Source organism: Dysidea avara, chromosome 3 (genome assembly GCF_963678975.1).
Source record: "Dysidea avara chromosome 3, odDysAvar1.4, whole genome shotgun sequence".
Taxonomy (NCBI): domain Eukaryota; kingdom Metazoa; phylum Porifera; class Demospongiae; order Dictyoceratida; family Dysideidae; genus Dysidea; species Dysidea avara.
In genome coordinates, this window is record NC_089274.1 from 23213267 (window position 1) to 23226392 (window position 13126).

Genomic DNA, 13126 nt, shown 5'->3' on the forward strand with positions numbered 1-13126 from the left:
TTAGTGTATTACATTCTCTCATTTAATAATGATGGTTTTCAATCAGGATTTGTTATAGATACATACGTGTTAGCATTAGTTTGACTATTGCAAATATCTGTCTGTATAACTGTTTATGTACATGTCACGTATTTTATGCTAAGTACATGGATGATCCTCTCACAACACCCTTAATATCATCTTCTTTACGTTGTTCCTGTAACCTTGCCTTAACATAGCTACTGATAAGTGGAGCAATCTCACGACCCTGTGTGTGTACTAGTGTTACAAGATGTACTAGTGGTAACATACAAGCTTACATAAGGTGTTTCACACCTGATGACACGCTGTACCATGAGGTTGCCACACTTTAGGTCAATATATTGTCTTCCTGAGTGAGACCTCAACTTTCTAGTAGAGACTATCTCATGGAAGGGAAATGATAGCAAACTCTCCTATGAGGTGAACAATGACAGTCATTAGTTATGTAACCACAAACCACATGTGGGTTCAGTGATAAATCCCTTTTATTTATGTTTAGATGGTACAATTAAGTGAGTGTAACACATTGTTGGGTTAACATACTCTAGTTTTGCTGCTGAGGAAGAATAGACCATTCCTGTTCACAGCTAGTATACATTCTCCCACCACTTTAGGATGTGAAACACTCTGTGTATGGATAGTACATAAGGTCATCACTTACAAGTAATTCTTACCATGATAGGGAAGAATCTTGAGGCATACATTGGAAATTTCATTATGACATCTACAAAAGTAGGATCATAAGAACAGTATATTGTACTTTGTGTGGGAGGATCAAAGTGCTGAAGTGTACCATAGTTACCATAAAGTATCATAGTACATGATTGAGCAGATACAATACGTGGGCTAATATAGTAGTCATGTGGAAATTACAGTACAGGAACGTTACGAAAACAACCCCACCAGTTTGCTATACAATACATCATAATTATAAACAGATAGTCTGATCACCAGCAGTATAATTGATGAACACTCCAAACAAGATAACCAGTATAATAATTAACACTTAAGGCACTGCCGTGCTTGTGTGTACAAAAATACAGCACTCGGAAGAGTGTGTGTCTTGAGACTAATATACAGTACTTGGCTTTGCCTCATGCTGTATTAGCCTCTCAACACTCCCCCTTGTGGTGCATTTTCTGTACACACATGCGGGAGTGCTTTAACTATAATGTGTTTACATATTACCTACCCATGAATTTGTCCCTTGCACCTTTCACTGTTAAGTGTTGTGCAGTGGACTGGAAGTGAAGTTGTACTTTATCCAGCCATTGTTGTGGTTTGAATTGTCGTGATACTGATGGTGGTATTAACTTGGCTGTCTGCTTGCTACATGGTATACAGCATACATATTACAAACATTTGTAATGCACTATGTACACAAAAATCTGAAGACTTTGACTGTCATATACATGATCATGCCTACCCAGTAAAACAATGGGCCACATGTGCACTACTCAGGTACTATGAGTCAATTCTCCTGGAGGTATATAGGACTGGTACTCCGCAAGAGGCTGTTCCATAATGTCTCGCATGTGAAAAAACCTACTAAAGTCCCACCTGAACTTCATCTGTTTGTGAGACATGGACATCATAAGTGATATCCCACTAAAGCATCTGTTTCCACATGCAGTGGAACACATACATGTAGCCACATAATGTACCGCAAGAAAACACCACACAGTACATTCACTACTAACAGTGAAGGAAGATCAGTCTCTCCTCGTGCTCTATGTTGGAGTGCAGCTAACAAACAGACAGTATCCATCAACTGTTGTGACATCACTCCCCCATCCAGTTGAACAAGATGTGCTCTCATGAAATCAGGCACAGCCTAAATGAAAGCCACATAACCTTCATCAGTACAGTCTCAATTCTACCTGATGATAGAGTACACTGCTATATAATGAGTTCTCCAAATTCCATGAATTGAACCACATCAACTTCTGAAAGCACAACTTGTAGTTGAGGTTCTGACTGTCCAACATGGCACACACATCTTGTACGTACTCGTGTGGTGAAATAGGCAATGGTAGTGTGTCTGTATAAGCTGATTAGTACAACACTATAGCTACTAGCAGCACACTTACGCTTCCCTAGGTCAGCATGTATACCAAATTCTTCAATGTCAGATTCTCCCAATAGGTTGAGCATAGTACATAATTCCTTTAGTAAATCATATGAGGTCTATACAGTTACATAAAATGTAAAATATAGCAAGATATGAAGACAGACAGACTTACAGTACATATTCTAACTCTCAATACTTTACTGTCATCTCCAGGCAAGTGGATGACTTGACGTTTTACAAAACGACCCACCTATTGGACACCAAACTGTCTTAACACAACAGCAATCATAAGACATCCTACTATTATTGCTTCTATCTCTTCTTCCCCTGGTGGATTCTTCCTTCCACCATATCTGATTGTCTTCCTTAAGTTAGAATCACACATGCTGGCCATTGCTATAAAATAAAGTTATAAGCAATGTGTGCATACACTAGCTGTGTGGTACCATGGAATTCTCTCTTAGAGTCAGAACTGTTAGCTTGTAGGTAGCTCAACATATAAGGCAGTAGCAGCTCTGAACAGTTAAGGTATCCAGTACAGATGACTAACAATTTCCACCCACGCTCACAACTATCACTAGTGGACCATGACACACAGTACAACCTGACCATGTAGTGCATTATACTCACTTCTTACTGCTCTTATTGCTGGTGGTCTGTTTCACCAGTTGACAATAGATCTCATCCTGTAGTTCAGGGTGTTCACGGGCTGCCTATAAATCATACAGAATGGTCAAAGTTGTGAGTGACCATATATAGCTAGTGTGGACAGCACCTTGAGAATAGCCATCACCAGTTCCTTCTCACTCTTTCCTTTACTCATGTAATCTCCCATGAACTTCATGATGTCTATGAATGAGTGTTGCACATTAAATGTTTAGTAATGTGTGTGCATGGTTCCTTGTATATAGATGCAGGTATCCATGCATTAAATTAACTATGTACCCCCCCCCCCCCCCCCCCCCCCAAAGTGCTTCCACATATGTTAAAACATAAGCAAACTCTTGTTTCACTGAATACCCAGTGAAAAACTGGCATGAGTCAGGTGTTATGAGTCAATGCAGGTAAATTTCATGCAGAGGTTATCCGTTTACGTCATTTTAAGTTAGTAACGGTTACTAGCCACCATGTTTTTGAGGCATAAATCAATGGGACCCATGCGAGAAATTGAAACTTTTTGCGATTTTTGCACAATTTAAGAAAGACTTGGGGGAATCGCTACACAGAGTGAGTTAGTTATACTAATAGCCAATTGAAGAACTGGAATAGAGGGGACTGGCAGTACAAGCCAGTGAGCAGCTGGAGTTTAATGGCCCTGTTTCTTCCAGCTGCGAAGCAATATGAATAACACAACAAATGCTCTACAGCTTTCTTATTTTCACCAGCGTTCTTCGGCTTGCAACTCACTCTTACCTCACGTATTCACAAAGATAACCTGTAATTATATGGAAAATATTTAGTGTGATGTCAAACATATAACCTCTATAGTACCCTGTCTCTAAGACGAAAGTGTGAGCAGTTAAAGTCTCACTTGAACCTCACTCATTATGTAAAACATGGACAGTTAGTATTTATCAGTACACCAGGTCCTCATTAATTGAGCCGGGTATACTGGAGTAAGCAAACATCAACAACAGCAACTGGGTACAACTGGACATCAAACCTGGGACTTTGTGATTACCAAGCCAGTGTTCCAACCACTGATTGCTGCCTCATTACAATACACACACACACACACACACACACACACACACACACACACACACACACACACACACACACACACACACACACGTGCGTGCATGCATGTGTGCATTTACACATACACAGTATATACAAAATTAATTGTCACTCACTTAGGAAACACTCCACAGCCAATTTGTTCAGTTGTAAGTTAGTAGAATCCAACTTCAGTAAGGATACTGGCAGTGGAGACTGTATAGTAGACATACACAACTAATAGTACACCATTTAGTCCCCCAACTTTACCTTGGAGAATTTTACCAGGTCAGCAATATCTGACCAAGTCCATGACTGCTTTGTCTTCAATTGACCTGCACACCAAATAATTACAATTTATGCTATAAATATACTAACTCTTTCCTCTGATGGTGCCCATGAATTTCAGACCTCTCAAAGTTCCTTCCATCTTACGCTGTAAATCCACCCTGAAATATATGAGTTATGGGAGTAGACTGTTTAATATGGATTCCTTAGGGCAAAAATATTCTTATACTTTAAGACCCTAATTAAGTGTTTGGATTATTTATGCAGGTATCCTCATTTGTTTCATTGTAGTCAGATATACAGTACGATGTAGTTACATTATAATGTCACCTTTCCTGGCCTTGTCTGAAATGTTCCATAGCAAATTTCATCATGGATAGTTTCCCTTCAGAGCCTTCTCTGGCAATAGCAGTACTGGAGAGGTTTGATTTGCTTGGAGCCACACTTGAAGTGCTAACAACTTTGGACTAAAGTTAGCAACAACAACAACAAAATTTAATTAATAGCTAATACAACAAATTGTAACTGACCATTATTTTTGATTTCTTGTCAGAGGCAACTACTCTAGCTCTCTAAAATAAACAAGTTTACAAAATTATATACAGAAATGAATAATATACTTCGATAGCTTCTTTAGTAGCACGTAGGCCAACTATGGACTGGACATATTCAGTTGGGAAACTGCCATGGCTTCCTTCATATTCTCCATACATCCACCCTATAGATGTGGTAGACTCTATTAGAGTATGTACAACTAGTGGTCTCTATCTACCTTCATCTACACCTTCCTTGGGTATTATCTTAATAACGGCACCTCCAGGGAAGGACAACAGTGATGCCTCTTTTGTGAAATAGTCAAACAGAGCAAGAGCAAAGTGTACTTCCTGAGACACACAGTAATAAAATGAACAAAATGCTTATAGTACCTTTGTGAGCTCTGTTATTTGAGAATTGATGAGAGATGATAGCTGACTAGCCTGTGTATTCATAATAACTAACACATTAGATGATGTTGTATGCTTACATGTGGTGTCTTGAATTTAAGTTTCTTATTCTTGAGAATGATCTTACACTCATCCTTCTCTGTGTTTATATCATGAATGGCATCAAAACTGCATGAATAAACATGTGGCATTGAGTTAATCATATATCTGGCTTGCCTATATTTCTCAGTGACCTCCAGCAGGTCTCCTGCTGTTGATTGTGTAATGATTAGTACGCCGATGTGAGTTACTCCAACATGAGTCACAGTATTACCATCCTTGTTTTTATCCTGTCAATGATAGTCACATATCTTAATAGGACTGCAAATAACTTTTTGGCAACTGGTAATTCGTGCAGAAATTAATGCTACTTTCAATTTATTAAACTATGAGGTTAGATGTATCAAACAGTATGGTAGTACTGTTTAAGTAAGGATCCCCCAGAAATGACGTGCGCCACCTAAAATGCCACCTTTAAAATCATCCTAGAGACATCTTACACCATGAAAATCACCTTTATGGAATAATATTAGTCCATCTAACATGAAATACAGCATTAAAACAAGAAAACACTAAAAATCTCCAAAACTCGAAATTTCATCTCACTCACTCATTCACTCACTGACCACAGTTGCAAGCCTAGAGCCCAAACAAAGCAGCGCACGGTCATCATTTTACGTCACAACAACAAACTCACCAGTGGGATGTGCCTTTTGGGGTCCCAACGAGTGTACACCCTGTGCACCTTGTCTTTCCTTTTATCTTCAATCAGGTTGGTTGACTTCTTCTTCAAGCATCGAAACCATACCGAGGCATTAATTTTTCGTATCAACATTTTTCTGCAGACACCACAAAATTATTTCAGAAAGTGCTTATGCTGCTGAAAGAGCAGGGTTTCAAGTGCTGCATGTGAAGGCTGCTGAATTGTCACTTCTACTTTTGCCAACACCTGGACTGCAATCAACGAAGAAATTTCTTACTTAATAGACAGACTAATACTCGACGGCTTGTTCCTCTGAATACACTGACTCAGCCACTCAGTGCCAGACGACGAGATCGAGCAAGTGATTGGATAGTACTCGAGTGGAAATTGTATTACTTCATCCTGTTAGTCGAGACTAAGTCCCAGACAACTGAAAGGGCTTGTTTGTTCGAACAACTTCCGGCCCAGGTGAATAGAATGCGGACCATCATACTGAGACAGGTCATAGATCTGAGCGCCACTGCTATTACGATCACAGGGGTGGATCCAGACTTTTTGAAAGGGGGTTCCACTCTGGAATTGCAACTTCAGCCTAGCTGTGAGTTGAAGGTCAAAAAAAAGAGGTCATTACCTGCTGACAATAGCTGCCCCTCACCAGCTAGGTATATTTATAGCTACATAGATGGTTTGCTATACTGCTCCTTTAAAGAATACTGTGACTGCTCTATTAGAGTATCTCGAGTGAAAGACTCTTACAAAAACGGGGTTCCATGGAACCCTTTGAATCCCCCCCTGGATACACCCCTGGATCAAAGGTAAGTTATGCAAGCTACTACGGGCTTATGTGCTTCCAATTTTGGCACAGTACGTACTTTAATAAGCTGTACAGGAACTTACTAGCTCACAAGTTACACTGTAACTAGCTGTGCTACAACAACAAAACTAAACAAACTAGTATTTTTAAAAATTGTTAATTCAAAAATGAAGTAGGGATCTATGCAATAAAAAGTAGTGAAACAAGAGATGAATGATGGTATTACAGCATAGCTTGATGGGAAAGTCCCTACTTTGGCACATTAGCTATAATTTTGCTCAGTGTCAAAGTAGGGACTTCCCACTGAACTATGCTGTAATACCATCATTCATCTTTTGTTTCACTACATTGCATTGCATAGATCCCTATTTTTTGAATTAACAATTTTTAAACATAATACTAGTACAATCCATGCATGCAGTAATCTACTATTGCTCAAGAAATAAAATCAAGTTGAGAAGGAAGACCTTGATCTTGAGGTATTAATTAGTATGAGAAATTTCACAATTAAATATGCTTACTGTACCTTAACAGCAAACAATCTGGCAAAGTAACAATCACATTTTCTAGCTAGTTCAACCAACTGCTTCATACCATCATTGTCCACATAGCAACGCTCTGGAGTGATGCTACGTTGATCTAAATATTATAAATTGACATTTCACAATGATATTATAATAACAACTAACCAAGCCATTGCTTGATAGTTTGCTTCTCCTTAACAGATAATCTCACACATGTGTTAGAGAACAAGTCCACTACAACCTAGTGCATATGTGTTGATATACATTTATTACAATAGCCAGTACAATAATCTTACTTGATGAAACACTAATTCTATCATCTTGGGGTCATCTACTCTCTCCAATGGTGTAAAATACTGTAATAAAAGTGGTCAAATATTTATAGATTCCTTGAAGGGTTTTGTTACCTCTTTGCGTAAAATAAAGTTCCAGGCAGGGTCTTTGTATGAAGTAGTGGAGGTCTTGATGGGATCATATACTGATATATTTTGGGCAGGACGAGGTGGTATATTCTTCTCAGGATCAACAGTTCTGACTGCAGCATGAGCAGTAACTTTTGTCCCAGGTCTGTAAAGTGATTTGGTGCGAGCAACCTTCATGCTGGCTCTACGCTGAACACTATTTGGAGACAAAAATTGTATTTGCTGTTCCAACTGCTTTGATAACTTGCGGACCATTACTCTAGAAGGAATGGGTTCAACAATGTCTACTGAGTCTGCATCAGGGGTCATCTGTCTGCTGATTTTTCTTTTCTGGACTACCTGTGAAGATGCTTGTGTAACCTCCTTCTTAGATTCCACCATCTGTTGCATTCTTGTTTGACTAGTGGCTGGAGTAACACCAGCAGACTCTTCCCCCATAAAATCTGGTGGTGGGGGTACTATTAAACTTTCTATATCTACAGGACTGTTGTTGTTAACACTGGAACTGGAAACTAGTGGTGATATTGGAAGATTATGTTTTGATGTAATGGAAGATCCTGAGTGCTGTGATTGTACAACAGTTACTTGTTTGGTGAGGACTGTCTGTGAACGTGAGATCTGTTGTGTTGCAGTGACCACTTGACTTGTAGCAGAGCCACTAGCTGTCATAACTTGCTGGGATGATGCACCACTCTGTTGTGCTGGAACAATTTCAGCTACATGTGAAGACAATTTTTGCTTAACGTCTAGAATTGGTGTAGTAGATGGGATGGAGGGTTTGTTTGGCTTTGCAGCAGTGGTTGGAGCTGGAGGTTTCTCTACAGGAAGTGGGGGAGGGGGTGGAGGAGGGGGAGGAACTGAACTTGGCTGAAGGGGTGGAGTACTTAGTGCTGGAGGAAGGGGTGGAGCTGGGGATGCACTAAGTTTTGGAGCAGTGAGCGGTGCTGGGGACTTTGAAGCAGTGGATGGAGCTGGAAGCTTGCCTCCAGGAAGCAGAGGAGGGGGTGGAGGAGGGGGAGGAGCTGATGATGTGGGTGGAGCACCAAGTAGTGGAAGCAGGGATGGAGTTAAGGATTTCTTGGGCTTTGGAGCAGTGAGTGGAGCTGGTAGCTTGCTTGTAGGGAGTGTAGGGGGAGGGGGTGGAGCTGTGCTTGGAGGGGGTGGGAGAGTAGTAGGAGGTGCTATTAATGATGATGGAAAGGGAGGGGGTGGGGGAGCAGGAGGTGGGGCTGAAGACCCACCTGATGACTGTCCAGGAGGTGATGAAGTTGTTCCTTTTCCATCTCCTTTGCCTCCACCTCCTTTGATAGCATCAGCTAAGGTATCAGGATCAATTTCTTCATCCAACATTGGTTGGAATAGTTGATCCAAGAAGTTATTCATTACATCTTGTTCAGCATTCACAGGAGGTAAAGCTACACTATCTCTGTGTATATGTATAATTCACCTAGAACACATAATTATTCTGACAGTGTGCATACCTGCGAGTAGACTTTTGTTTTGGCTGGCCATACTGGTACACAAGGTGATGCGATGGTTGACTTGGGAAATGTGGCGGGGTCTCCATCATAGATATTGCGTCCAGTATGTAACCATGTCCAGCAAGATCTTGTCGCATCTGATCATCTTCTACAGATAGTGACCATCCTTCAAGCGATGTCACCCCCCTTAGTACAAAAAAAGAGAAGACATTTATATATATATATATAAGTTATAATGCACTTACTTGTGCTGTGCTAGTTTCTCTGCAATTTCTGCTGCAGTTGTCCATGAATCCAAAGCAAAATTACCCTTCTCTCCTGTAAGAAACTCTCTTGTATTAATTTTAATACTTTGTTTCATACCCAATGGATAAGAGAATGGTAGGGACATGCCTTCAAAAGCTCTAGCAGACTGCCACTCTAGGAAGCATGGAGGAAAAACCCTAGGGATATCTTTTGGAGATGTCTGTAGCAGTTTTCTTTGGCAGAATGCCTTGTATCCATTGTAAGCATAACTTGACACATAGCTAAGAAGATAAAAATAAAAATCGTAATACTGTTATATTAAAAGGCTAATCTGGGAATCCAACCCAAGACCTTCTGCATGTAAAGCAGATGTAATAACCTCTTCACAAGTGAACCATTGGCACACATTCAGGATGCTTACTGTAAGTTGACAAGGAAAAATAATCATGTTATTACATTACAAAAAAAAAGAAAGAAAACTCATGGCTCATCTAGGGATTGAACCCAGGACCTTCTGCGTGTAAAGCAGATGTGATAACCACTACACCAATGAACCACTGACACAAGTGAAACACCATTCCATACTTACTTAAGTAAACAAGAAAAAAGAAAAAAACAATCTGAAAATGGCGGTGCAACCAAACCAAATTATGAATAAAAAGTTTGCAGCTCATCTGGGATTTGAACTCAGAACTTCTGCATGAAAAGCAGATGTGAACCACTGACTTGCTACGCTAGATGCTTGCTAAAGTAAAAATGTAATAATTGTGTAGTACTAAAGCCCAAATTTAGCAACTCAAAAAGTTATGGCTCGTCTGACTTTCTATGTGTAAAATAGATGTAATAACCACTACAACAATGAATCACTGACAACTGGATACTTACTTAAGCAGATACTTGTTCAACCTCTTTGAGGGTGGAATGCAACCCAAGCATAGAGCAATCAGAAGCCAACCCCGCTTGAGATTAGACTCATCTCCATTACACCATGTTTGATTACACAGCTGGGCTAACAGTTCCTCTCCAAGATCACTACTAACCAACCCCTAAAATAAGTATCTGTAGCACACACAGTTTAGGGTATGTCATATAATACCATATAAATGATGTAGTTTCCTAATACTAACTCCTTAATGCCAGTTAGGCTGATATCACCCATAAACCTCATGACCATTTTAAACATGTCAACAGCAGTAGCAGCATCTTTTTCTGACTTCAGTCTTAGTAGTGATGATGGCAATGGCTCAAGAGCCATTGCAAAGTCATAACCCTCCTATGGGATAATGAAATACCACAGTGTTACTATGCAAAACAAATTACCTGAAAATAAGTATTGGAAAATTTGCTGAAAGTACAAGAATCAATATCATCTGGGAGGTCCTGTAGAACTAGCTGAAGATCAACCACTGGCCCCTGAACAAGCTGTAAACCACTTGTCCAGTTAGCATTCTTCCATCCTTAAATTACAATAAAACATTAATCACTTGAAGAAATATCTCAGCAACAATCAACTAACCAGAAAGGGCTTGTATGATCACAGCTAATTCAGCTGGTATTACTAAGTGGGACACATTGACCAAGGCTGATCCCTCTCCAGTTGGGACTTCTAAAGTGGCAATGTCGATGGGTGGTGGTGCTTCTTCACTGATTTCTTGCATTATAGCTTGCTCTTTAAAACGCTTTTTCAGTAACATCTGTTACAACCAATTGAAAGTGTCTACAAGAATATCATAAAACCTGTCTTGAATACTGACATTCATATAAATCTTTCGTTCTTTCTTCATACGGCACAATGATTGGATAATGATGGTACTTTTTCTGATCTTGAGAAACTGTTTTCTGTAAAATTATGTATATTGTTAGCCACAATGTCTATTTAAGATAGCAGACCTGGCAATAAAAGTCTTGGAATAGCGCTGTATCACCTTTGTAGCAGCAAGGATCTTCAAGTATTTCTTTCTTGCTAGAAACCCACGTATCTATACACACAAGCAATATAATGATCATGAAATTCTTTTACAAAAACATAATAATTATGCTATACCTGTTTCTGAATATTTACTATATAACCAGTCAATAGGACAGCTCTGGTATTATCAAGCCGTTGTTCTGTCTTTTCTCTTAAGAAAATCTGTAGACACAAAATACATATAAAAGTGTTTACTCTATAGGTTGGGTACTTTGGTTTTTCCAATTTGAAAGCCTGATGACTGTACTTTAGAGGACTGGAGGATCTTTATACACTTCTCCTTAGAAATATCATCTGGTTCTTGTGTAGTTGTCTTTAGCAAACCAATAACTCCATATCTATAAAATGTAGGTAGGACGTGTATCCATTATGCACACATACACACACACACGCCCACACGCATGTACACACGCATGCACGCACGCACACATACCTATCGACAAAACACTTGAAGTTCAATCTGATAGGATAACCTGATCTTCTAATACGGATAGTCTCCAACATTCCAGAGTAGCGTAACTGATCCATCACCATCTCCTCCTCAAACATGTTAGGTGACTACACCACTACTGGTAGTACTATATCACATCATCACTATATCTAACCTTTGAATTGTTGGGCTTGATGCAGCGTACAAAGAAAGGATGACACCTATGGGAATGCCAGGGGTGTTACTTTTTCACAAAATAAGCAGCTTATACAGTATGTATCGTGGTTGCTTCTATTCATTAATAATCAGAAAAAATAATAGTTTTGTAATGTTCCTCTCTAAATTAATTACTTTAATAAAGCATACAGTTGTTGTGCCATACAGCTAAAATAATGGTGAACACTAGTTTTATCTGACAAACTGCTTGACATGCTAATTTGCCAAACTTTAGTTTGTTAATAGGCCTAGGTGGACAATGTAATATTCTACTTGAGAAAAATCATAAAATTCACTTGCCCATATTACATGTGACCTTACTTCGACATCTCCTGGATGAGTACACTCAGTGATTGAGAAAATATTGCTGCTACTGTTGGAGACCTCTTGCGGGTGGGAGCCCCACCCTTCCTAGATACTGAACCTGCACCTGTACTGGTGTCATCATCTTCCTCTTTGAATAATTCTGCTATAACCTGGAGAAGATGTATACAAGTGTGTGTGTGTGTGTGTGCGTGCGTGCATGCGTGCGTGCGTGTGTGTGTGTGTGAAACATGTACTGGATGTGTGTACACATGCACTTACACATACTCACACATGCACATACGCACACACACACACACACACACACACACACACACACACACACACGTGCGCGCGCACGCACACGCACACTACACTAACCTTGCAGGTACTTCCTTGAAGCAGTTCCAACAAATCAGGTCTCACTGCATCTTTGTTCTTATCAAGAAAAGTAGCAACCTGCAAATGTATATATGTAATGTTGAAATATCATATGTATACTTGTTAGTACCTGGTACTTCACTTGACCAGCATAATGGTTAATGGATAATACTGGAATACGTTGTTTAGGCTTCACGTAGTATGGATTCCCAGCATGTTGTTGATGACACTTCTCCAAAAATGATTCATCAGTTGCCTACATGGAGAGTGATAGGTGCTGTAGACAATTGGTTATACAGTGGTCCATCCATTATTCAGCCATTGATTATCTGAAGGGTCTGTTATCTGAACTGTGAAATTGACTGTTCTATTAGAGTATTTTACCTAAATTGTAGTCTGATAGAGTATTTTAACTGAGCTCTGTTTATAAATGTATGGGCTTTGTTTATCCAAACTTTCCATAATCTGACACACCTAGGGCCCAAAGAGATAAGGACCACTGTACTTATATGATATTGAAAATGACTAGAATATTTTGAGTGAAAGCGATATATG

At 39.5% G+C, this 13126-nt stretch overlaps 1 protein-coding gene and 1 non-coding gene across 2 annotated transcripts in view; both read right to left on the reverse strand.

The window, feature by feature from the left end:
* The window catches only part of LOC136250316 (unconventional myosin-XV-like), an 18716-nt gene continuing 5590 nt past the window's right edge, over positions 1-13126 (reverse strand). The window contains exons 18-61 of the mRNA XM_066042509.1: positions 12702-12827; positions 12572-12649; positions 12209-12363; positions 11847-11892; positions 11675-11799; positions 11453-11579; positions 11317-11403; positions 11163-11251; positions 11027-11111; positions 10789-10966; positions 10593-10729; positions 10369-10545; positions 10158-10318; positions 9390-9553; positions 9272-9344; positions 9027-9212; positions 8787-8971; positions 7531-8261; positions 7420-7479; positions 7289-7364; positions 7126-7238; positions 5260-5372; positions 5124-5211; positions 5026-5076; positions 4872-4983; positions 4720-4817; positions 4630-4671; positions 4430-4566; positions 4190-4260; positions 4082-4146; positions 3949-4027; positions 2868-2941; positions 2723-2805; positions 2539-2669; positions 2394-2488; positions 2265-2342; positions 2112-2208; positions 1902-2062; positions 1722-1855; positions 1214-1350; positions 696-745; positions 565-648; positions 300-434; positions 1-247 (exon numbers count right to left, since the gene is read on the reverse strand). Coding sequence (XP_065898581.1) covers positions 134-247; positions 300-434; positions 565-648; positions 696-745; positions 1214-1350; positions 1722-1855; positions 1902-2062; positions 2112-2208; positions 2265-2342; positions 2394-2488; positions 2539-2669; positions 2723-2805; positions 2868-2941; positions 3949-4027; positions 4082-4146; positions 4190-4260; positions 4430-4566; positions 4630-4671; positions 4720-4817; positions 4872-4983; positions 5026-5076; positions 5124-5211; positions 5260-5372; positions 7126-7238; positions 7289-7364; positions 7420-7479; positions 7531-8261; positions 8787-8971; positions 9027-9212; positions 9272-9344; positions 9390-9553; positions 10158-10318; positions 10369-10545; positions 10593-10729; positions 10789-10966; positions 11027-11111; positions 11163-11251; positions 11317-11403; positions 11453-11579; positions 11675-11799; positions 11847-11892; positions 12209-12363; positions 12572-12649; positions 12702-12827 — 5388 coding nt within the window. The 3' untranslated portion in view covers positions 1-133. The remainder of the gene's footprint in view (positions 248-299; positions 435-564; positions 649-695; positions 746-1213; positions 1351-1721; positions 1856-1901; positions 2063-2111; positions 2209-2264; positions 2343-2393; positions 2489-2538; positions 2670-2722; positions 2806-2867; positions 2942-3948; positions 4028-4081; positions 4147-4189; positions 4261-4429; positions 4567-4629; positions 4672-4719; positions 4818-4871; positions 4984-5025; positions 5077-5123; positions 5212-5259; positions 5373-7125; positions 7239-7288; positions 7365-7419; positions 7480-7530; positions 8262-8786; positions 8972-9026; positions 9213-9271; positions 9345-9389; positions 9554-10157; positions 10319-10368; positions 10546-10592; positions 10730-10788; positions 10967-11026; positions 11112-11162; positions 11252-11316; positions 11404-11452; positions 11580-11674; positions 11800-11846; positions 11893-12208; positions 12364-12571; positions 12650-12701; positions 12828-13126) is intronic.
* On the reverse strand, positions 9756-9828 carry Trnav-uac (transfer RNA valine (anticodon UAC)). The gene has a single exon. It is a non-coding gene; the product is annotated as a tRNA-Val (tRNA).